This window comes from Zonotrichia albicollis, chromosome 8 (genome assembly GCF_047830755.1).
Source record: "Zonotrichia albicollis isolate bZonAlb1 chromosome 8, bZonAlb1.hap1, whole genome shotgun sequence".
Taxonomy (NCBI): Eukaryota; Metazoa; Chordata; class Aves; order Passeriformes; family Passerellidae; genus Zonotrichia; species Zonotrichia albicollis.
Genome location: NC_133826.1, coordinates 24,252,912 through 24,277,588, shown reverse-complemented (window position 1 = coordinate 24,277,588; position 24,677 = coordinate 24,252,912). Strand labels below are relative to the sequence as shown.

The 24,677-nt window shown below is 43.9% G+C and overlaps 1 protein-coding gene across 1 annotated transcript in view; it reads left to right on the top strand.

Moving 5' to 3' along the window:
* The window catches only part of NIBAN1 (niban apoptosis regulator 1), a 53,921-nt gene that overhangs the window by 2,815 nt on the left and 26,429 nt on the right, over positions 1-24,677 (top strand). Inside the window, exons 2-4 of the mRNA XM_005487040.4 lie at positions 22,484-22,614; positions 23,638-23,769; positions 24,482-24,596. Coding sequence (XP_005487097.2) covers positions 22,484-22,614; positions 23,638-23,769; positions 24,482-24,596 — 378 coding nt within the window. The remainder of the gene's footprint in view (positions 1-22,483; positions 22,615-23,637; positions 23,770-24,481; positions 24,597-24,677) is intronic.

Sequence of the window (24,677 nt, the reverse complement as noted above, 5' to 3'; positions counted from 1 at the left end):
TTCCAGCTTCCATCTCTTAGGGAAAATGGGGTAGGACTGAACCAGCCAACACACACAGCTGTGTATTGTACGTGGGACAATACTTAGGCAATATCATGACCTGAAAGGTAACAAATGTAATTATTGACCTGGTAATGTGCATGCTCTGCCTCAAACAATGCCTAAGAAGAGAACAGACAATGCCAATGGGTGATTTTCCAGGTGACCTTCACAGGGAAATTGAGGCTGTGCTTGAAACTGCAAGGACAGGGATCTTCCTTGGGAAGTTTGAATCAACTGCCTAAACACTTAGTTGGGGATGAAAATGCTTTGCAAAGCAATTTTTGCACTCAGAAAATCTCTGTATGTGTTTGTATCTTGTGAAGTTACATTTTGCAAGCCATTGCAACATCTTTTGTCTGTCAAGTAGAAATGAACAAAAATTGGTCACTGTTGGAGGATGAACTCATGAATAAAATATCAGGAATTGATATTCCTTACTCCTACCTGAAGGAAATGAATGAAATACTGGAAAAATGAGTCAGCAGAGAGTCCTGTGAGCAGTGGGGACAGTTTGTGTCCTCTAGGAGAAGGTGTGTGGAGATATTTAGGGGGAAGTGGGAGAAAGCCAGACCACATGCACTGCAGCATTATTAGTCTGGAAACCTTAGCAGTTTCAAAGGTGTTTTTCTGTGCTGTGCAGCACAGGTCTGTTTTTCTAACCAGAGTTATGGAAAAATACATTTTTCCACCTATTTAAATCCATAAGATATTTTACATACACACACATTGTAAGCAATAAAATGATTTAAAGCCCTCCAAAATGAAAAGAAAATTTTACAGTAATTCCTCTAGGTTTTGGACTGAGGCCTTGAAAAAGATGACTTGTGGCAGAGATAATGCTGCTTTGTGGGATTTTGGTGGGAATACATGGGGATTATTCAGGATGTGAGTAAAACAGAGTTTAAAACATGGCAGTAATAATTAGGGGACTGGGAATTGGTCATGTGAAAAGAGTTTATTAAAAAAATTCATGCTCTCAGTTTGCTGAGGCATCGGGTAACCTTGTGATGGGAGTTGTTTGTTGGGTGAATTGTCTAATGAAGCTTGAGCAGTGCTACACCCAGGAGGGAGCGGCCCAGGGCGGTGCTGGGGAGTTCTGGGCTCGGGGTGCAGTGATGAGATTCAGGAATCAGCTCACAGTGCCTGCTGAGGCAGCCCAGTGCTGTGTCCTGAGGGGTTCCACTGAGACAGTGTGCCAGGGGGATCATCGCTGCTGAAGAAAGTGTTTCTTAGTGTCCCTGCTAGCAGACAGGAAGCAGTCAAGGATGACGATATTACAGCTGGCACAGATGGAAATGCCCCCAAAGTCTTGGTGATTTTCCATTTCTGCAATCCCAGCAACAGAAGTAGTAGGTCAGTGCTCTGCTCTGCCACGAGTTGTGTGTCAGGACAATTTTTTTTAAATTTGCAGAAGTGGAAAGATTTCAAGCACCTAACACCAGTAATTTCAACAGGTGCATCTCCAAAACAGTTCAGCATATGAAAAATTGAACTTCTCTGAAGGTTGTTTTTTCATAAAGATACTTAGTATGCTTGACCATATCCTGGCTACCCATTTCTATTAAGAGACATCTCTCCAGAGGCTTTGTAGTAATTGGCTTTGGATTTATTTGTTTAAATGCAGATTCTTCCTTCTCTTCTCTTCCATCTCTTTCCTCCCCCAGGCAGGTGGGACAGTGAATATTTGATTATTTGACCTGTGGCACCCAGGATTCACCCTGTGGATTTCCTCATTGTTTAGGAAGTTTTTCCAGGCAGACCTTTGTTATTCTTTTGAAGTGACAGTGAAAGCTATTACTGAATGCCTGTAAGAAACTTCTTTCTGGCCATTTGTTTTACTTAGGAATTTCAGTGTGGTGGTAATTTAGTCGGGATTTTGCACAATGATCACACACTGTAGGTGTGATCCTACAAGATGCAGCATACTTGAAAAAGCAGAGAGACTCCTGTTCTGTCCCACTTTAGAGGCTGAAGAGGAGCCTCAGCCTGTCTTGAAAGACAAGATAGGAAATGGTTGTCAGCTTTCCAGGAAACCTGCTGAATAAATTCCAGTGGTGGTACAGAGATGAGTCCCACCAGCTCAGAGGGACAGAACCCTGACACAGCTCTGGAGTGAAAGCCTCATCCAGGGTGCACAGAGCTGGCAGGAGGAGGGCTGCAGGATGGAGGAATGACTTGGAATTAATTGTGGAAAAGCTGGCCTTTTTTTGGACAGGCATTCGGGCTGGATGTTGGATTTTCTGCTTTAAACTGTCCCTTATCCTTCTGGTTTTAATTTGGTGTGTGACTGCAAGTACAGCAGGGCTCTGAACAAGTCTTGCTGCACTCCCTGCCTTTGCTTCCAGCCTGTTCCAAGCTGGATTGTTCTGAGTTCCAGAAATTCTCTCTTCCATTTTCTGTAGGTGAGCATGGCTGGGACATTGTACAGAGCAGGAGTGCCCATCCCTGGAAGGGGATGGAATGAGATGGGCTTTAGGGTCATTCCAACCAAATTCTACAAGTGGGGTCTCTCTGGATTTAACAGCATCTTAGAGGCTGCTTTTCCTTTTCACCAGGTGAGGTTTATGGTAAAAGCTGATTGGATTTGCCTGCAACTCCCAAAGTCTAAGGAAGAGGCAGAATAATATTTTCATTCAGAAGCTTGTATTAAATCCAGAATTCATGGTAGTACCATCTAATCCAATCCAAACAGGGATAAATACCCACGGAAGGAAGAAGTGAGGTAAAGCACACAGGAAATTCAGATTTCAATAAGCATGTAAGATTCTATTATATGCACCTTGCAAAGTTTCCAAGTTCTTGAAGATTGTAAAAAATAAGTGTTTTAAAGGAAAATCCTTCTGGCTTTCCTTATTTTCTGAGAAGTTTTAGTGCTCAGAGAGATTGTTGCTTTTGGAGCCAGTAGCAGATTTTCATCCCATAGTTTTAATAAATGTGCTGGGAAGGAGAGGAAGCTTCTCTTTGGGTTTTATGGCCTTTAATTCAAGGGGCCAAGTGCTTTTTCTTACTTTTGACTGAATGCAAGCAAAAGGCATCCAGGGATGTGATTGGTGGAAAAGGATTTTGCCACCCACGTGGACAGAATTTACTGTCCTTGGTAACTTTCAGGTTCAGCTTTGGGGGACTAAGGGAGGATATACCTTCTCTGTTCCATTTCCATTGCTCAAATTGTCCATTATTAACTCCTCTCAAAAGCTCCACGAGCAATTTTGGAAGTTTCCAACCATGTTATCTTGCAACAGGCATGGTCAGAATTTCCCTAATCAAAGCAAGAGGTGAAATTTTTCAGTTTTCCTTAGTTAGTTTGTCAGTAGAAGTATTGTCTGTGATCACACCCCATTTGCCTTCTGTATGTGGCTTGAGGTTTCCCTAATCCCAGAAATGCCACTTGCCCAGTTGTGTCCCAGAGCTGCATCAGGCTCTGTGCCTGTTCAGCAGGATCATCTCAAGGCCCTGCACCACAGCAACCCACATACAGGAAGTACCCTTAAAGATGATGTGCAGCATCACTGGGTCTGGAAAAGGAAAGGTGGCTTTTCTCTGGTCTTTTTTTGGGTAGTGTGAGGGGAGGGAAGCCACAGGGTTATAGGGGAAGGCATGTGGTATTTTTCATGCTTTTCTTGTCACTGTAGAAGAAACTAGGTACAGTGCTGAATTAGACACAGGGGTCAGTGGAAAGAATATCTCAATAGAGAAGTGAGAAACAGGCTCATCCTTGCCCCAAATCTGTAATTGAGAGACACGCTGTAGGTGTGCTTTGTACTTGATGTTTTCCACAATCTTGAATACTGGAAGTTCTTAAATTAGTGCAGCTTGGCCACAAATGGTAAGACACACTTTGCATCTGATAGACATTTTATTGGTATGAAAAGGAGAAAAAGCAAGCTCTGAGATGATGAAAGCAGCTTTGTTGGTGGTGCCTTTGGGCAGTGGCAGCTGCAGAGCCAGTGTCTAGGTGGGGAAGGGTGATATTCATAAAGTGCTTTTAAAGTACAGCTTTCTCCTTTGCATGGAACCACGCTGTTCTCTTCACACGTGGAGAACAATTAAGAGTTGTTTCAAGTTTTTGATCATACTTGCAAGCCTTTGACTTGCTTTTGCAGTTAAAGGACAGGAATGAAACAAGGCCAACTCTTAAAGCAGGATTAAAGTTTGTGCAAATGCCTCAAACTTCTGTGAAGAAAGGGTTCTCCCGCCTGGATCTCCTAAAATCTTTGTCCTGTGTCTTTCTAGTAGTCTTATATATATATAAATAAGTTTGCTGCTGATTCTGCACTGAAGCTTATTTTGGTATGGATAATTTGAGATTTTAGTGACTTTGTTTCTCTGAATATTTAATTAAGTGTTATATCTTGAATTCACAAGCCTTTAATTTTCATGCTTTTGTGGTATTTGTTAATAGGTCTGACCAAGTAGTTGCTGTTACACTTTGGCTAGCCCTGAAGCTTTAAGACAAAATATTTGGGTCATTGTAGCACTACCAAAGTTGTTATGTAGTTATTGCATCTTTTTTATTGCATGTTTTTTAAAGCTAGGGAGTTGTCTTAGCTGCAGTGCAGGAAGCAGAAAACAAAAGCAAGGCTGACTCTTGGGCTTTTCTGAATACATGAGTAAGAGGTTAAAAGCAGTATGCTTTGCTAAAGTATGTGGATAGTTTTTGTATCGTTGAAATTCTTTTAGGAAACAAGTGAGAGCAGGAGTAGAGTAGTTATTTTCTAAGTAAACATTTTTAGCCAAAATTAATCACTCAAGTGACCTTTGGGTGCTGTTTGTGATGAGATTGGTTCTAAGCCTGTAGCTGTGCCATGCCCTGCACCCTGTGGTTCCTGAGGAGGGGGCAGTGCCAGGGTGACGCCCAGGCTGCTGTGTGACCATCACTGCTGTTGTGCACTCCCGGCTGGGAGTCCACCAGCCCAGGGTCTCCCAGGTGGTTTTTGGGGTGTCACTGGGGGAGACGCCCCTATAACCATTGGGGAGAGATGGGTGCTGCTGCCTGGTCAGCCTCCAGGGGCTCAGAGGGACATGGGCTGTGCCTCCCTTGGGTGTAGGACCCCTCGAGCCAAGCTGCTCCAGGGCTGTCACAGCTGCAGACACTCCACTCCTTGGTGGAAAAGAGCAGCAGGGTTTTGGCTTGCTGGCCACTTTCTGTACTGTGCCAGGAGCAAGCCATGATCTGTCCTCCAGAAGGAATTCTGCTTTGGAGCTTTTGGCAAAGTGAATGTGTCAACTGATCTCCAGGCTGGGCTTTTTTACACATCACTGCTGAAGGACATGTGAAGCATCCCCCTGTTAGCGGTTTCTGCCGAGAAAAGCTGCCCACAGCAGTGCCTGGCAGGCTGTGGGCTCTCCCCAACACCTCAGCACCACTGATGCCTTTTCAAACCACAGAGATCTTGTAAGGAGATCTTTGATAATGCTGTAAGACAGTCTTGTTCATAGCTCCCCAAAATGCTGGTGTTTATCCAGGTTCATTCCTTGTTCATAGCTCCCCAAAATGCTGGTGTTTATCCAGGTTCATTCCTTGTTCATAGCTCCTCAAAATGCTGGTGTTTTTCCAGGTTCATTCCATGGGAAGCGACTTTAAAGCTCATTCAGTTCCACCCCCTGCCATGGGCAGGGACACCTTCCACTGTCCCAGGGTGCTCCAAGCCCTGTCCACCCTGGCCTGGGATACTGCCAGGGATCCAGGGGCAGCCACAGCTTCTCTGGGCACCCTGTGCCAGGGCCTCACCACCCTCACAAGGAAGAATTTCTTCCAAACATCCCATCTATCTCTTCTCTCTGGCAGTTTAAAATCACTCCTCTTTGTTCTGTCACTATCTGCACTGTCCATAATTTTTTGTAAGCCCCCCATAAGTTCTGAAAGGCTTCAACAAGGTCTCCCTGAAGCCTCCTCTTCTCCAGGCTGAACAATCCCAGCTCCCAGCCCATCACTAAATGCTTTCACATCCAACCTTAGATTTAGAAAGAAATACCTACAGCTTCTGTATGTTATAAATCCATCTGGGGTTTCCCCTGGAGGTTTATGTTCCCTGTGAAGGGAGCTGCAGGTTTTGCAGGGCTCAGAGGCCACTCTGGCCATGCATACCAGATCCCTGCTCCTTTCCTGGGATAGCCCATTCACTACTGATTTTTGGTTTGTTGTGCTTGGGACCTCAGCTAAAAACAATACCCTCACGTGCTGTATCTGGAAATTTTCTGCCTGCCAAGGAGGTACATGGGTGTTGCTGCTTCAAATTTCCAGAAGATGCCAGCTCCATCCCACTCAGTATCCATTTCACTCAGCCCCTCTCATCTCCTGTCTCAGGAAGGCATTTCTAAAGCTCTACTTGGTATTTCCCTTCCTCTGCATGAAACCACAGTTGCTGTTTGTGCTGTGATTCTCTGCAGGGCATTGTTGTGAAGTTGGAGACACCACTCTTGGAGCAGGATTTGGAATGTTAAATACCTTGGGTGAACACTCTAAGGACCAGATTGCTTTTACTGAGCGTGATTCAGAGGATCTTTATGTATTTTCACTTGATATTCCAATATTGCAGTGGTCACACAAGAGGAAAGGCAAGTTTTCATCATCCTCAGGCAAAGATTTAATGGTTGGGTCTGTGCAAAAGAAAGGACAAAAAGGCTTTTTTGTTTTTTAAGGTTATTCTATAAAGTAATATCACTGTAATTTAGCCTGCCAGACACTTTCCAGTGTTTGCAGTTGCAGATGAGGCTTTGCCAGCCTTCAGCTGTCCAGACTGAAGTTTCCATGCTGAGCATCTGCCTGAAATAGTCATTTTGAGAAAACTGCAGCTAAAATGGATGAGGGTTTTTTTTCATTTGGGTTTTTTGGTTGATTGGTTGGTTTTGGTTTGTTTGTTTTTGGGGGTTTTTGGGGAGGTTTTGGGATTTTTTTGTGAATTAAGCTAAAGAAACCATATTTTCCTCTTCTTTTGAGCAGATCAGGCATGGTCTGCAAGCAAGGGAAGGGTTTGGGGACCATAGAGGTAGAATGAGGGAGACTGGAGGTGAGTGGGAAAGGTTTCCAGCCACTGCCCATGTTTTCCTGCTGGACTAAACCCTGCTGTTTCCATGTTTGTCCTTGGTGCAGGCTAGGAAAAAGCTGCCACAGCTCCCAGCAGCTGTTCACAGCCATGGGCAAAGCCAACACAGCTTTGTACCTCACAGGCTTAAGGGGGAGTGGAAAAGCTCCGTGGATCTGAAGCCCTGAACTCATTGCTGATGCTTGAAGGAGACCAGGGTGCAAGTGCTTATTTTTGGTGGTTTTTACTACTGCTTCATTCAGTAGGAAACCCCACATTCATTGCTTGGGTTTTTTTCTTTCCTTCTGGGATTTCCTGTGCACCTGCCAAGCTGCAAAGTGCTGTGCAGCCTTTGCTTAGCTGATCTTGGTCCTGTTTGATTTCATGCCCGAGGAGTTATGGCTGTTAATTTGGGTCTGGGCAAAACTGGTGCCTAATTGTTTTGGGGAACTGACCATTTTGATGCTCTCCCCAAGTTTCCAGCCAGGTTCTTGCTGTGCTCAGGCACTCAGCACTTCTGTATATCAGGAAAAGAAGGTGGCAGGAGCCATGTGTGAGCTTTTCCTGTAAGTGCCATGTGGTTTTGTCCAGATTTACATTCTGCTGTAGAAACAGATCTGCTTCTCTGGAGTGGTGTTTACCTGCTTTTAGATATAAATCAAATTCCCACTATTTCCAGCTCACTGTGCCACAAACTTTCAGAGCTCTGCAATGAATGGGACAGGTACATATGAGGTAGAAGTTGGGTTTTTTTAGGTGTGATTGTAAAGGAAAGTAACTTTAATTACTGCTGCTTGTGCTCCATGTGTCTGGGCATGGCACTCAGTACTCTGGGCTGGTGACATGGTGGGCATCAGGCACAGGTTGGACTCCATGGTCTGGGAGGGTTTCCAACCTGAATGATTCTAGTATTCTGTGTTTCCATCATGTCCTACCAAACCCAAGGGAAGCAATGGGGAGGAAGAATGCCCAGAACAAAACTGAGGCTGTATTTGGTGTGACACACACCTGAGAGCTGCGACAAAAGAAGCTCCTGGGGGAGACTTAGGAGCCTGGGCTTGGTGTGTTCAAGGTGATCCCTTAGGAGCTGTGGCCACGTAGTGGTGACATCAGAAACTGAGGCAGCACTGGGTTTGTACAAGGAGGAAGCTGAGTTCTGAGTGAATGAAGGAGGAAGGCCCCATCTGAACTGAGCACCAGCTTCCCTTACAACTGGAAAAAACACGAAGCAGCTCATCACATCCCACACCAGAATGAGGGTGACTAAAGCTGGTACTGGGAGACAGAGGAGTTACCAGAGTAAACAAATGTCCCACACCACTGAGTGTAAAATACTACGTGGTACTTTTGAGCAAGAGCTTGTGGTTTGTTAGTTACTCATCTCTTGCTACACGGCGTTTTCTTCGCGTGCCTTGAATGTGCAGGCCAGCAGGAAGTGTGGTCAACTGAAAAGTTGCTCTTTCTGTAGCGCTTGGCATTGGCAGGTGTTACTTTTGTGGCCATAAACCAAATTCATACTTCCCTTGGGGGTGCTCCTAAACCTGGATCTCCCTGGGCGTTGGGGCTGAGCGCTGGAGGGAAGCACTGGCTGGGTTTGATTGTTACCATCTGCAGAAGAGCTGCTTTAAATAAAACCCAGCCTCTCTGACAGCTGGGTGTCTGCAGTTCTGCTGGTGAGGGGCTGCCCCAAAACCCGGGCTGACTGTGAGTGGCAATTGCACAGGGCTGAGTTTCTGTGGCTGTTGTGTTTGGTGCCTTGGCTGAACCGGTGCCAGGGCTGTGAGTGTGCGCAGCCTTGGGAGGATGTGAGAGCTGCATTTCAGATGGGGCCCATCTCTCTGTTCAGAGGTTTAACTCTGCTTGGATGATGAGAATGGAGACATCTGTAAAAAGTAACAGGCCCCCTTCCTTCCAGAATAAGGCTATGAGCTTTCCAGCTGTTGGCTAAGACAGGTTTTCCTGTTGAAATAGCTTTTGTCTGAAGTAAGTCTAAAACAATATGGTTACAGTAACTGAAAATATTTCTTTGTCAATTCTCGTTGTAAATCCAAAGTGTCTTGATTCATTGCTACTTCTTGTAGCAGCTGTTTGATTCAGAAAACCTTATGGAATCTTCCAGTGAAGTGCCTGCTGCTGGTAAAATGCAGTTTTGCTTTTTGTGTGTTTTCTTTACCATATTGTGTGCGACTAATTTTCTTTTGTCTTCACAGTCTCACAATTCCGGAACACACTTTTGCTTTCCTTCAGAAGTCCTATCATCCTTAATAATGCAAAACAAGCCCCATAACATTCATTCATGTGGTGCTTGTTTGCAACCACAAGAAAATGGATTGTGCCATATATTTGTCACCTGATGCCATCCTATATTCATAAAATATGCTTGGGATCTTTTCTTAGTTCTACAGAGTTTAAAGATGAGCTTATTAGGCATCTCTCTGATATGTAATTATTCTGGTCTGAATAATGTTAATCAGAATATATGCAATTTATATACAGTAGGTAAGCAAAGAAGAGCGTATGTTTAAAAAATTAGTTTGCCAGAGCAGATTTGCAATAAAAGTGGTTCTGGTGCCCTTAAGAGATTTGTATTTTCTTTTTAATGCCTTTTTAAAAAAAAAACAAATCATGTTTGCTGCCTCAGGAAAGTTTTACTTCTGTATGGTGGGTGTCTTGACTACATTTCTGTATTTTATTTCAATTTCAAGACATGCTGTTTTACAAATCAGAGGAACCCTCAGAGATCAGGAGTTTAAAAAGCTTATCAGGGTATCTGCTCAGTCTGGAAGCCAGGGCTGCATGATCTCCTCTGACTTGGTTGGTGTTGCTCTGTACTAGTAATTTTTGAATGAGATAAGACCTGATGCTTTCATGTTTCTCTCAGCAGCTTCTTCTTAAGCACACTAAGCAGATATTTTTAATACATCCAAACAAAAATTGTAATTTTTAGAACTCCAGCTGGCATTTAGAGCTTCAGCTTGGCTTCAGAGGCATTGAGCACCCACCTGGCAACTGGTGGTTGGTACCAGCTGTTTTGGAAACAGGAGGAGTTGCCTCACACCAGGGGCAGCAAAAGTAACTTTGAAAAAAACACCTTTGAATTTTCAGTGTCTGTGTCTTCTTAGTGCCAGAGGTGCTTCTAAAGGGGAAGTAATTACAACAGAAGGACCTGACCTCATTTCTTGTTCAGAAGGGGTTGTAAGAAGAGTGTCACCTCCTGAACAATGGATTTGTGGCTGTTGGCTAAGGCACGTGTCCCTCAGAGGGAACAGAACTGGAAACCAGGATGTTAAATCTGTGTTTTGTTGTCCTGACCTCAGCATTTCTGAGACTGGCAAAGAAAAGGTCCTGACTCCATTTAAGCCCAAACCTGAATGTACTTTTCCAGAATTCTTGTTCTATTACACTTTTCCCTGCTCTGCTTTTTCCTTAATCAAGAGCCTGCCTGTTTGTGTGAAGCTGCTGGGTTTATGCAAAAGCTGTGGTGAAACGGTTGGCGCAGGGATGCTTGAAAGGGCAAATAGCAGAGAAACAGTTTCAGGGCAGCAAAATTTCTGCTGCTGCAGGAGTAGCATCTCATTGGCAGGGGTGATTGATTGTATAGTAAAAGTCTTTGGGAGTAGTAATAAGGGGAGGAAAAGTCTCTGAAGTGTTGTTGTGGATTTTGGAGCTATTCAGGGTGTTTTGACGCCACACTGGGTGTTAAGTGAGAAAATATTTTGTAGAAATTCAGGGCTTATCTCTCACCTCATCAGGCTGATGAAGTCCCATCAGCCCAAATGAAGATAGAAAATGGGTTTGTGTGGTTTTCCCTGCATTTGTTTCTCAGAAAGCCACAGGCTTGCCTTTAAGGCACCCCTGAAGAATGCAAACATGGCTTGAAATGTAGCTCTAGTGAGGAAATGCAGGCAGCTTTTGGAGGAATTCAGGTTTGGATGAGACTCAGAATGAGCATTGTTATACAGGGGCTAAATATGTTTAAAGTCACATTACTAGTGATTACTTCTGCATTCACAAAGTGAAAATGTGATCTGATATACATAAATTTGCCAAATAAAACCCTTATGGCACAGCTCTTGCATCTTGCATTCTTAGGGCTGCTCTTTTCTTGGTGCCATAAATTTTGCAAAACACAGAACAATGAAGAATTTAAGTTTTGATGCAGACAAGTGAAACATACTCCTCTCCAGAAAGAGGGAATGTATCAGCATCCACCATGGCAGGAGCTCAGATTGGATTGATGGGGAGAACTTCATAGAGACCTTTGATGGAAGAGCTGAGACTTAGAAAAGTGGAGCTGCATAACCAGTCATACAAAGGCAAGAGAGATGAAAGCAAACTGTTAAATGCACTGGCTGAAGCATGGATATAAACCCAAGCCTTGAACACCTTTTGGGTGGTTCTGTGTAGCCCCCCAGGTCCTGGTGAGCAGGCGGGAGGGTTTGGTGTGTCTGTCCATGGAGGGCCATGAAGGCTTCCAGAGGCACAGGGTCACTGTGAACAGCAGGAGAGCTTTCACCAACCATTTCCCAATAAATGCTCAGGAACAAATTTCCTTTCCTTAATAACAACCTGCCCAGCTGCCTTTCTGAGCCCAGACCTCGCGTGGCCCCACTGAACAAACACAGCACAGGGAGAAGGTGGTTTGAATTTGGTTTTGTCCTTTCAAGTCATGTTGTCAGAAGCCCTTTTGAACGTGAAAGATAAATGGAGAGGAAATGAGGCACCTTATCTCCCTTTTTTTTAAGAAGGAAGGAGCACTGAAACATTGGGGTGGAAGAGCCAAGGAGCCTCAAGCACAGGCTTAGTGAGAGGGGCTGTGGTGAGTGGAGCTTCTTCCTGGGAAGTCCTCTTAGAAATGGGAAAACAAACACCAGTGGTAACTATTGTCCTCCCAGTGATGCTTTCATGAGTGTTTGAGGATCTGAAAGTGGTCTAGGAGGAAGAAGAATAATGCACAGCACTTGGCATGCCAGGTGGCTGGATGGAACCCCTCTGAGCTGATTTCTCTGAATAAAAGGGGCTTTGGTGAAACCAGCCCTGTGGAGGAAACAAGGGAACTGGGACCTGCAGAGCTGTGTGTCACCACCTTCCTGTCACAGCAAGTGACACTGTGGCTGTGCCTGTCTGTCTGGGAGTGCAGGCAGACACTCTGTTGGACTCTAGCCTGTCTCTGAGTTATGGTTAAAAATAGCAGCCTGAAAAAGAAAATAAATACTTTTGAACAGTGTGCCGGAACAGAGAGGCCTTAAACCCCCACGTCTGCACAGGAGAGACTGTGAGAGGAGTGTTCCTTTGTGTGTGTCCTCTGTGGCATTCACAACAAATCCTTTCTGAACACAGTTCTTTGGTTTCCCTTTTTCCTTAAATTCCCCTGACCTGTGCCCTTGTCACCTGGGAGTGTTTCTGCCTCTGGTGATGTGGGCTGTAGGAACAGCAAACCTGGGGAATATAAAGGTGATTCTTCATCTTTGATACTGCTGCAGAAAGTTAGGGGTTGTTTGGATTTTTACTTGACCTCTTTTCAGGATAAAATTTCAGGAATTATTCTTGATTTGGTAGCAGAAGGTGTATTTTTATTAGTAAGGTCCCAGCTTTAATTCAGAAGGAATCAAAGGCATGAATTCTGCCAAGTAAGGAATGATTATTGAAGTTTAATGGGTCCTTTTAGCCAGAGAAAAACCCCAAAATATTTAGATCACTTTGTTTTATTCTTTTACAGTGCTTTGGAAATACTGGGATCTTGATTATGCCCTTGTTCAACTTTGAATGGGAGAAAACAGGGGAAAGGAGGCCACTGGCAGGTCTCCCATGTTGAGCATTCCCAGGCTGCCAGACAGCCATATCTCCCATCTTCTGTTTGTCCTTTCCCATTCATTTTATTTTTATTTGCCTCATTTTCTCTGCTTCTTCCCTTGAATTGTCCCTGGACCAGACTTAGTAGGGGCTTTTGGAGTGGTTTCATTGGTTTCACAAGGGAAGAGGCAAATTCTGTTCCTTTTGCACCCATTTCACAGCTGGAAGAGAGCAAAAGGCTGTGGCCCATCCTGAAGTGGGACTTTGGGGCAGCCACAGCTGCTATGGGAGAATCAGAGCAAAGTGTGAGAGAGAGAACCAGGCCAAGACTGAGGAGTGAGAGGAGATGTGGTCAAGGTCTCCCTTTTCACAGCCTCAGTGCATCTTGCTCCCTTTGTGCCACCCTTGCTTGAAGGAGATCAGGGGATCTCCTGGATCAGTGGCTGATGCTCTGGTGCCACTTCTGCACTAATTTAAATTATAAAGCTGATCTGTTGCATCACAGAGCTGCAGTTTCCCTTCCCCATCTGTAATAAGCACAGAAAAAACTGTCTTACACAAGGTTGGGTGAGCAGCTCCATGTAATAATTATACACTTGTCTTCTAAACTCTGCCTTAATTGATGCTTTTTAGCAGTTGTGTGAAGAAGCCTTTCCCACAGGATGAGGCGCCAGCGCTTCCTCCTGTGTCTCGTGCAGAGTGAAAAGTGAACAGTGTGGATTTCCTGAGGGACATTACCATCCACGGAAGGGTAGAGAAGGGTTTGTTTGTGAAAGAGGAGACCTTCAGCTGCATGGGTACAGACCCTTTAAATGCCTGGCAGTATTGCTTGGAAAGCAATGAATGCAATCCTCTTTTTAAATACATGTATTTCTGAAGATTTAGCAAACGTTTTTAGAGCTATTATGTTATTTTTCTGAACATGAGAACAGACTACCAGCAAGGAGAGTTTGTCTAGTTTGTCTTAGCTAAGGCTTTGAAGGATTGATCACAATGTAGTGGAACATTTTTGTCTTGTAGGTTGTGTCAGCCTTGAACAATTCCATGAACGATTCCAATGCTGTAGCATCTGCATGGCCAGCAAAGCCCATGTGAGGTCAGAAAGGGATCCCATTGTATCACCCTGCTGTGTAACAACAAAATATATAACAGATCAAAGAGATTTTATAAGCTTTGTAACAACAAAATACATGACACATTAAAGAGATTTTATAAGCTTCACTCGAACTTTTTAGTTTTATAAAGTAAGTTCTCCCATCCTCTGCCCAATGTTTTGCTCTCACAAGTTATATTTTCCTGCAGTCATAATCCAGTATTATAACCTGAAACTATTGAGAGCCTGAAAAAATGACTAAATATGCATTGCAAAGGAAAAATGTTTCCATTTTTATTGTTCAAGCTGAATGTAAAGTGGGAAGTCAGGTAAAAACAATGTAAAAATTCTTTGGAATGTGAATTGCATTTTACATGCTCCTCTTCCTGTGTAATAAAGTTTTATTAGAAGCCTAATATTATATACATACATATATGTATGTATAAATTTTTGTCCTTTTTAAATGAGGAGGAAGAGGAATAAAACCAATTATTGATTTTCACAAGAAGTTGGCTCTTTGTTCCCCTCAAAATGCCCTTTCACAGTTTCTGCGCTGCAGAGGACCAAGGTGACAAAGTGTTGGCAGAAGCAAAGTAAACCCGGTGAAACTGGGAAATGGTCCCAGCTGGCACAGCTGTGACATGGGTATGGCCATGGGCTTCAAAACTCTGAATGGTGCTTGTTTGGGTTAAATCTGTGTATTCACCCAGGTGTTCTTGTGAGGTTCAGAGTGGCAAGAAGGGGCTCTGAGGCGGAAATTATTTCCTGTGGTAAAATCAAATTGTGTGGTTGTGTTGGGCCATCATTAAAGTAAATGTCCTTGCTTTGAGACCTCTGTTTAATTTAGAGATTAGTCTTTGTTTTACCCTTCTTGCACATAGACTTAGCTGAAAATCCTTTGGAAACCATGGTATTTACTCATTTTCAGTGCATACAGCAGCCAAAAGTGAAGCAAATGCCTTAGAATTGATGAGGAAAATAATAATAAAAGAGGCTCCAGTGTTACCATTATTCTCATTTTGCTACTGTTTTTTGCAGTTTGTGTTTGTTGAAGAGAAATGGAATAAAATCCTGCCATGGAATAATGGCCTTCTGCTACAGTGCTTAAAAAGTGATTACTTTGTGAGAAATACAGTACTTAGAGGAGTCCATCTGGGCTGATGGTGACAGGAGTTGGAATGGTGAGGGAAAAAAGGGAATTTAGGTAAGGAAATCTCAGCATAAATGAAGCTCCTTATGGAAAGACGTGTGTGTACTCATAGCTTTGGCCAATGTCCTGTACTCCCTGGAGTGATTTTGTGATAGAGCCATGTAGAGTGGTACAATTTGGCAAAGTAATTAAGAAAAAAGAAAGTAGTAAAAATATCTCCCAGATTTGTATGAGCATATGCCAAGCATGAAAATAATATTTTGAAGGTGTGTGTGCATCTGTATAAATTATTTATATATTTTAAAAATATATATATAATATATATAAATAGATAAATATATATATATTCAGAAAAAAGCTTCAGCTAATGTCATGAAGGTGGTTATTTCTGTTATCTATCTCTCTGTCTTTTTGTCATTTAGTCTAGTGGATGGCTGGGCAGTGAGGTAACTGTCACCCGAAAGGGAGGGCAGAGGGACTACATCATCCTGATTTAAGGGGTGATGCAGCATTGGCTTACATTTTTGGAATGCTGTTTAAATGTTCCCAAGAAACATTTTTGTGTGACCTCCAGTGATGTGTAACGTGGTGCTGAGATCTGGACTGGAGAAAGCTGCTCAAGGCATGCCTGGTGTCTGTGTCCCCAGGAGTGGCTCAACTCGTGGCTCAGGTAGTTGAAAAAACCCCCAAAACTTGAAAATCATTGACCTTCACCAAATTTATTTATCACAGATCATCGTTTAGTTTCATGTGACCCACCAGGAATTAGATTGTGTTCATTTGGTTATTAAATCCCAACTCCTTCTGGTGCTGTGAAAGAAGCTTATTTATAAAGTCTTGTCAGACCTTATTCTAGTTGAATCTGACCATGAGTAATTGTTTCTAGACAGGGTTGCTGCTTCTCACCCTATTACCAAGAAAGGTTGGGTTTTAGCAGCCTTTGAGATAAGCTTATCTGACACAGTGTTAATCAGACCCTTGACTTGTTCCAGCCTGATCAACCACAAGCACTGGCCTTTATGTAAATCATTATTATTAGGAATTTTTAGCCTGACAGAAGTGCAAAGGCAATTTGTGAAATCTTCCTTCTCCCATAAATAAGGATTGGGCAGTGGGAGCAGGGGAATGAGCTGCAGGAATGAGTCTCTGAGTTGGACCCAAGAGCCACTCTGTTTGTGCAGGATCTGTGCTGTTTGTTCTTCATTTTCAATAATCATTCATCATTCAGGATTAACTTAAACCAGCAAGCTCCATAGTTAGATCACAAGCTTCTCTTCACAAAACAAACATTTTTTAGAGAGTGCATGAGGTCTCACTGAGCTCAATCTGCTCCCTCTGAATGTGAGATGCTCCTGAAGCTGCCTGGGAACAACATAAGGATGGAAACCTTTGGAAATCTATGGGATAATTGTCCATCTCAGTACAAAATACAGCCTTGTGTAGCAGAGCGCTTGAGGAAGGGCAAAGTATTGGGGCCAAATTGTAGAAAGGGAGATCTGCAAGGTTGGAATGGACCCTGTTACTTTTGGCACCTCTTTTGTCAGGGATCATATCTAGGTGACCTTACAAACGTGTTTGTTTGTCTTGCTGTGAAACAAAAGCTTCGCTTCTGATGGAGCACAAATATCACACCCACTGGTCTCAGCTGCAAAACTTGTGAAAAAATCTGGTTTTTTTCACAAGACAGCATCAGTTTTTTCCTATAGAGAAGATGGACTAAGCACCTGAGGAGTGCTGTATGCTGAGATGTGAGGAGAGGCTGGTCTGAGGTGTGATGGGTGTTACCTGCTGCTCTGCACTGACTTTTGGGTGACTAACAGGGATTTTGCCAGCATGGCAAACAGGTGATTTGAGGGTGTGTGCACACCACTGGAGTCACAGAATTGTAAGGTTTTATTGAGAGCACTCTCCATTAATATAAACCAAGGCTGGGATAAATAATTGGCTTCAGTATTTTACCAGGTGCAAACCACATGTTCCTGCATGGGAAAAGAGGGGTGACTGCACCAACCAGAGCTGCTGGGTTTGGCTGAGTGCAAACAAAACCTGTGAGAGGTGATCCAGCCAGATCAGAACCTTTGTGTCTGCCATCCGTTTTTTGTCCTAACAGGTATTACGTCATGACTCAGATTAATTGAAATACTATTTCTACAAATAAAGATCAAAATGAGCTGTGCTTTCAACAACGAGAGTAGTTTACATTGCCTTCCTAGATGGAGTCTGGCACCTTAAACACTTCCTGGGTGGTATTGTAAGTACTGCACAAAGAAGAAGACTGTAGGGAAGAGGGAATCACTTGTAAATCCCACTCCTTGTAAAAGGAAAGAGGGAATCACTTATAATCCCTCTGTTCTATAACCCAGAGCACTGGAGGGTGGTGGGCACTGTCAGGATGTGCCAAACAGAATCACTTTCACAGGTTTTCTGGCTACCAGATGCATTTTACAACTGATAATGATGTTGCAGTGAAGGGTGATCTGAGGAAAAGCAGTTTTTATGGTCAGTTTCTGCTTCCTTCTCTTCCAGCCTGTTGAGCATCCAGCCCATTTCAGAGGTGCCAGTACTGACATCCAGCTTTCAGGGCTTTCATAGAGCATCTGCAATTTCAGACATTTATCTCAATCAGATTTGTGCTTTTCTGGGACTTGGGATGAAGTTGGCCCAAGAGCTGAACACTGGAATTGTTTTGTTAGCTCATTTTGCTGCTACCATGATGGGCTGTGAGAATAAGACTGTGTGGATGGATGGATGGATGGATGGATGGATGGATGGATGGATGGATGGACGGACGGACAGTAGTAATTTTAAAGTTCAATTTGCATTTAGGCATACAGTACATCTAGATTAACTGGTTTCTGGTTTATAATTGAAAAGTTTGCCCCCAGCTGTGGGCTCCATCCTGGCTTGTGGAGCACTGTGTGGGTATGATCAGCTGAGCGTTTTAGATTGTTTTCTGACAGCTTTGCTCATGGTCTGGTGGAGGAAATAAGACAAAGTGATTTGTTCCTGTTCTGTCTCACAGCTTTACTTGTTTGAAGTGCTGGGTGTACTGACATTAAACACACACAGTGCCTATTTCTTTTAGGCTTTATTTTGTCCAGGATTTGTTTTAATGCAGCAAATAATCTATTTCCTTTACATTTATGTCTCCTGGGGCTTATATGGTCTAAGAACATACATCAGCCCCCAGACCTCCAAAGAGATTGATATCACTGGTTGTGGTATATTTGGAAAACCCTTTCCAAGAGGTGCTGAGTGCAGGCAATTGTGCTGTGAAGGGGGATTGTGAACATTTCCCTGCTCTTGGAAGGGTGCCCTTACTGCCAAACACCAATATTTAAGTGAAATAGCTTTTATGGCAAGTCCTTCCCTCTTTCCATTCTTCACTTCCAAATGGCTGAAGTTCTGGGAGTGTGAGCAATGACTCTCTTGTATGACAGCCAAGAAGTTATTGTTTTCTGACCTTTTTTCCTGAGCTTTCCTGACCTGCACCTGGACTGGCCACGTGGCAACGTTGTTGAGAGCAGGGAGATGTGGCAGGGAGAGCTGGATAGGCTGCAATGGGAGCCAGACCAGCAGGAATTCATTCCTGGGAGAACTTGCTGAAGAGTGCCCTTGTTTGGAAAATCTGAATGTCAGTTATTTCAATAAAAGCAGGGAAACTGCCACTATAAAATTGGGTATTTGAGGCCATTCTGTGGGCTTGGAGTTACATACAAGTGTCCAACATGGGTGCACAATTAAGAAGGTCAAAGGCAGGGGGAAAGCATGGAAAAAAGATTTGGGAATGATTACTGATTTCCAGGGGAGCAACAGGATGATGTTTCTTGTTTCTCAGTGTAGTGACATTTGTTTTAATTCTTAAAAGAGGTATCATAGCTCATGCTAAAGTTTGTGGTCATGTGCAGGGGCAGTTCTGCAGAGCGGGAGGTGCATTGTGAAGTATTAGCAAAGTTTATTCTGGAGCGGGATCTAGTCCCTCTGTAAAGGAGGAATTCCATGTTAATTTGATGGAAATCCTTCCACCTCCATCACAGTTGTCTTTTCCTGTTGGTAATTTTGGTCCATGGAATCACAAAATATCACAGAATATTGGAAGGAACCCACAGGGATCAGTCATGGAGTCCATCTCTCCAGCACAGGAGCAGGAGGTTGCATGCAGGCTCCTCCTGGAGCTGATCAGACTCCTCATTCTCCCAGGGTAAACATCCCAGCTGCTGGGCTCCAAGTCCCATTTATATGGGCTGGAGCTGTGCCACTGCCAGACCAGCCAAGTGGGAGCATTGACTGTGCTCCATATAAACAGCTCTGACGAAGCCAGCCACACTAAATTTGGAAAAGAATTAGGGGAACTCATTTTTCAACTGCCCTGGAGTATTTTATCTCCAATTGCCCCATGTTATCTTTTCATGGGAAGAGTTTCTGTTACTCAGGACTGTTTCCATCATGTTTATTTTCAGATAGCATATTTTTATTTTCTGTACACCAAAAGAGTTTAAATATCCATTGAGGAATAATGGGTCAAGGGTCTGTCTGCCTCTCTTCCCACCTTCAGGTAGCACTGAAATTCCTGTTCAGCCAAGCCCTGCAAGGCCGGGTCCTCATATGGTGCCACTCACAATCTCCTTAAATAAACTTTTCTTCTAATTTTAAGAGGGAGGAGTATTTTTAATGCAGAGGTCCTTTGCAGCAAGTAGTGTGAAGATGGGAAGAAGTAACCAGAAACATTTGCCTCTTGATTCTTGTTTTGGTTTGTCATAAATATAGTCTGCACATAAAAATTACATCATCAATGTCCCATTTCTGACGTGTATGTTGTGAACTGCAGAGTTTCTTTCTCTTCAGTCACTGTGCTTTAAGCTGATCTAAGCAGTACTGACAGTGAAGAATGACACTTCTGAGGCCATTTAGCCTTAATTGAGAGACTTTGCCAAAATTACAGGTATTTCCTGTGATTGTTGCAGCTTTTTTCCCAACACCAGAATTTTATTCTTTGTCCCACTTCCTCTACAAACTTTTACTGCAGGATGCAGGCAGTAGCCAAGTGAGGTGCAGTGTCCCAGAGCCCTCTCTAACAAATTGAGAGGATGATGCGAGCTGGAAAAGAAAAAGCCACAGTGCAAAACAGGGGCAAACCCTGAGCAGGAAACTCTGCTGGGGCTGGGGCCAACAACATCCTACTGCTGGCTGGGCCCAGGAGGGAAAAAAATGCTCTAAGGAAGGTTTTGGGAAACTTTGTCCTTATTTGGAGAATAAGTCTATGCCTCTGCCCAAAGCAGGCTAGTTTTTATAGGGCTGGGATATTCTGCTTTAGCAGCACCATATCCTGCTATTATACCCAAGCACATCCTATAATCAGTATGTCTCTAAAAATCCATCTTAAAGCTGAAGATTTGGAGTCCAGATTGTCACAGGGTGCTGTCCCACAGTAACTCTGTGAAAGGCTTAGATGAGTGGTGAACTGATTCTGCTTCTGACATCCCTCCAGCTGAGTGGGATGGCTGTGCCAGTGCTGAGCCAGCTCCTCCGTGTGCCCGGAGAGGGCTCCAGGGTGTCAGGTCTGTCTCCCAGGGCTGGTGTCGGATTGGAGTGGGACAGCAGTGGGGGAAATGGGGCTTACAGTTCAGTGGAGGGCAGCAGTCACTTTGGTGCTTATGGAGGAGAAGGCTGCAGCTCACCTCTCTGAGCTGGTGACCCAGGAGTGGCTGGAATGAAAGGTGGTGTCATGGAACAGCAGTGTTGGCATTGCCCCTGAACTTGGGGGTGCGTCTTATTCTGCACCACACTGCAAATTCACCTGCAGAAGGAGAGGTGAATTAGTAGGTTTGTCTTCTCATGCACATCTGTGTTAGGAAATTAGGGAATTATTCATAGAATCCCACAATGGTTTGGGTTGGGAGGGATCTTCAAACCCATCCAGTCCCATGCCCTGCCATGGGCAGTGACACCTTCCACTAAACCAGATTGCTCCTTGCCCCTGGCCTTGAACACTTCCATGAATTCCATTTCAGGAATACTGTGTGCCAGTCCTGGTCTAGGAGTCCATCTAAAGGCATTAATAAGTCTTAGTTTGAGAATTACCTTTTTTTCTCATACAGAAAATATTATGTTTTTTCCCCACCAAGCAGAACAAAATGAAATTTTGAAAGCATCAAAATTGCTGGAGATGTGAAATTGCATTTCTCTGTTGTATGCTCAGAAAAAGCCCTTTGGCATGGAGCTCTCTAATACCAAGAAGAAAGGGATCTCTCCAGGATCCAGGGTGTTTGGGATGCTCTCTAGATCATAGGCCAGGTTCTGTTTTTTGCATTGCTACAGACTCTTTCAGTCATATAAATGCACATGCCTTTAATTTCAGCTTCACTTCACTGTCTGCAAAGCACCATTATTTCAGTGGTAGGGTTAATGAGTTAATTGCTTGTAAATAGTTTTAAGATTCTCAGAAGTGAGACCTCAGTGTGTTTATTGCTGTTACCCATGAGATCTTGATCACAGCGAGACAATACCAGATTAGTGTTTATTGCAGCATGACTGAGGATATGTTTACATTAAAACAAAGATGAGTCTGTAGTGCCCAAGCCTAGAAAAATCTTTTGTAGCGCTTTGAGTCATCTTTAGAATCTCAGTAAGTGATAAAATTGGCTCCTATGGCTGAACATTAGCGAGTATCACTGGTTGTCTTTGAAAACCCTTTCACCCCTTGACCATCCCTGGCTCTGGGGCAGCGTGCCCCAGGGAGAGGCAGAGAGCATCTTTCCTTTGAGAAATGGATTTGGGGAATTCTTTACTTGATCTTAGAAGAAAAAACAAAGTCCCAAACTAAATATTTGCCTGGACAAATTCCCTCTGAATGCATCTCCAAGGGTTTCCTGATCTGTGCAGCGAGTGGCCCTTGGTACACTCAGGAGGTCTTCTCATGGAATTATGGAATGGTTTGGGTTAGATGGACCTTAAAGCCCATCCAGTTCCACCCCCTGCTCTGGGCGGGGACACCTTCCACTATCCCAGAGTGCTCCAAGCCCTGTCCAGCCTGGCCTTGGGCACTTCCAGGGATCCAGGAGCAGCCACAGCTTCTCTGGGCACCCTGTGCCAGGGCCTCACCAGCCTCAAGGAAGAAATTCCTTCCCAATATCCAATCTAAGCCTCCTGTCAGTGGGAAGCCATTCCCTGTGTCCTGTCACTCCATCCCTTGTCCAGAGTGTCTCTCCATCTTTCCTGTGAGCTCCCTTCAGGTACTGGAAAGTCACTGTTGGATGACCCTGGAGCTGCCTCTTCTCCAAAGAGAAGAATTTGGGTTACTGGTGAGAAGTGCCTTGGTTCTGTGTTACAGACTGTGAAGCCATGTGCATTAAATACCTTTAAATCTCTGTTCCACCTCAGGGAAAACAGAGGCCACCATCAAGAACTTCAGCCCCCACTACCGCCGGCAGTACGCCGTGGCTTTCTGCAGGCACGTGCAGGAGGAGCTGGAGCAGCACCGCCACTCCCAGTCACGCTTCCTGAAAACCAGGGTAGGTGGACACTCATTTTCCTGTCTGGGACCCATAATGGATTTGGGTCATTTTGGTTTGGGATGGAAAAGTTGCATCTGGGTGCAGGTTTTGAAGTTTAATTTTTGAAAATTCATCTTTATTTTGGTTTTGTTTAGTTGTTGATCATGGCACGAGGAGAACCATGATGTGAGTTTCTGGTACAAGGAGTTGGGCATTTGGACAAAACTGGTTCCTCCTTGCTGGTTGCAAAGTTCTGCAAAATCTAGGGACAGATATCATACTTCCAGGGAAGAGATTATGTAGGAAATGTAATTAATCCTGTCATCCATGGCTCAGGGTTCCTTAAAGAAGATGGCAATAATTCCCTCTGTGGAGTGAACCATGGAAAGCTGGCTTTTATTAGAGGGGGAACAAAAAGAGAGACAAAAGTCTCTTTATTAGAGGAAAATGCAGAGAACCACCCTTCAAGATTAAGAAGATAAAAATTTAAATGTTCTGAACATACTGGAAATGATGGATTTCCAATGCTCTTGAAATGAGTAAGTAAAGCAGTGAGGTGGGATAATAGAAGATCTGTGTCTTTCAGAAGGGGGATATCAGTTACTGCAGCACAGATGCCAAAGCATTACAAAGAAATGGGAAACAATTTCCCATTATATAATAAAACCCTGCTTTTCATATCAATGAAATATTTATATTATGTAGTGGAAAATGGGAGGTGGTGAAATCCAGGTCATCCTGCAGGAGTTGGAACTGGATGATCTTTAAGGTCCCTTCCAACCCAAGCCACTGTAGGATTCTCTGATGTTGCATTCAGCCTGTCAGCTGAAAAGTGAATAAATCTCTGTGCTGCCTCCTCACCTCGGCTACAAGAATTTGCTTTTGTCTCTAGAACCTTCTGAAATCAGAGATGCTTATGACTCCAAATTGCATTTGAAGGCTCCAAAGCCCTCAGAGCAGCATTATGGAAATGTAGAAATAAAAGCTTCAGGATGGTCAGTGGTGCAGAGGGGTCTCAAATGTCATCAATTGTCCCTGTAGCCTGCAGGGGAAGCTGGGACAGTTCTGTACGAAGCAGAGCTGCTGCACTTTGCTGAGGACCTGAAGAAGTGGAAGGACAGATACGTCGTGATCAAGAATGACTACACTGTGAATTGCTTTGAGACCAAAGAGGTGAGTGCTGCTTCCATGGATCTGCTTGTGCATTCCCAAATAAACCAATAGGGAGTGGATTTGCTGCTGCTGCCTTGCCTTCAGCAATAGGAGGTGAAACCTTGTCCTCGTTAGGGTGGCTCCAGTGGGATTGCTGAGGGTACAGTCAAGTGCCCTGCCTTGGCCAGAACCAACAAATGGGACATTCCTTGGCCAGATACGTCAGCAAGAACTAACAAATCCTTTCAACAGCACTTGAACCTTGCTGTGCCTGTCCCAGAGCACTTCTCACCTCTACATCCCTGTAATACATCCCTGTGCTCCTGCAGGTTTGGGTGGCTCCAGGCTGGCTACACTGGAGGTTCTTGCCTGGAAGCTGCATTAGTCAAGCTAGTCCTGGCTGACAAATCCAACAAATTGGGCTCAGGAGAAAATCCCATCCTTTTTCCCTCCCTTCCATCCCTGACTCCCCACCACAGCAGATAAGCATTGAGAGATTAGATTTCTTTTAGATTTGACATGCCTAGGGAACATTTCCAAAATTCAGCCTGACAAAAAAATTCTCCTATTGTGCAATATTCCCATGCATTAGAATCATAGAATATCCTGAGTTGGAAGGGATCCACAAGGATCATGAAGTCAGCTCCTGGCTTTGTCAGTGAATTGTGTATTTTGTTTTTTCTCTCTCCTTAAATCTCTCTTTGACAAGACTTCCTCTCTATTGATTTTCCAGGCCTACCAGAAGGGAGCGAGCCCTAAATATCACGTTCTTCCTGCAGGAGGCAAAGTCCTGACTTCAGAAGAAGATTACAATTTGCTTTCTGATAAACATTTTCCAGACCCTGTTGGTAAGTCCTGTTCAAAGCTGAAAGGCCAAAGCCCAGGCTCTGTTCCAGGCTCTGCCCTGGGAAGGCTTTCAGGCTCCAGTT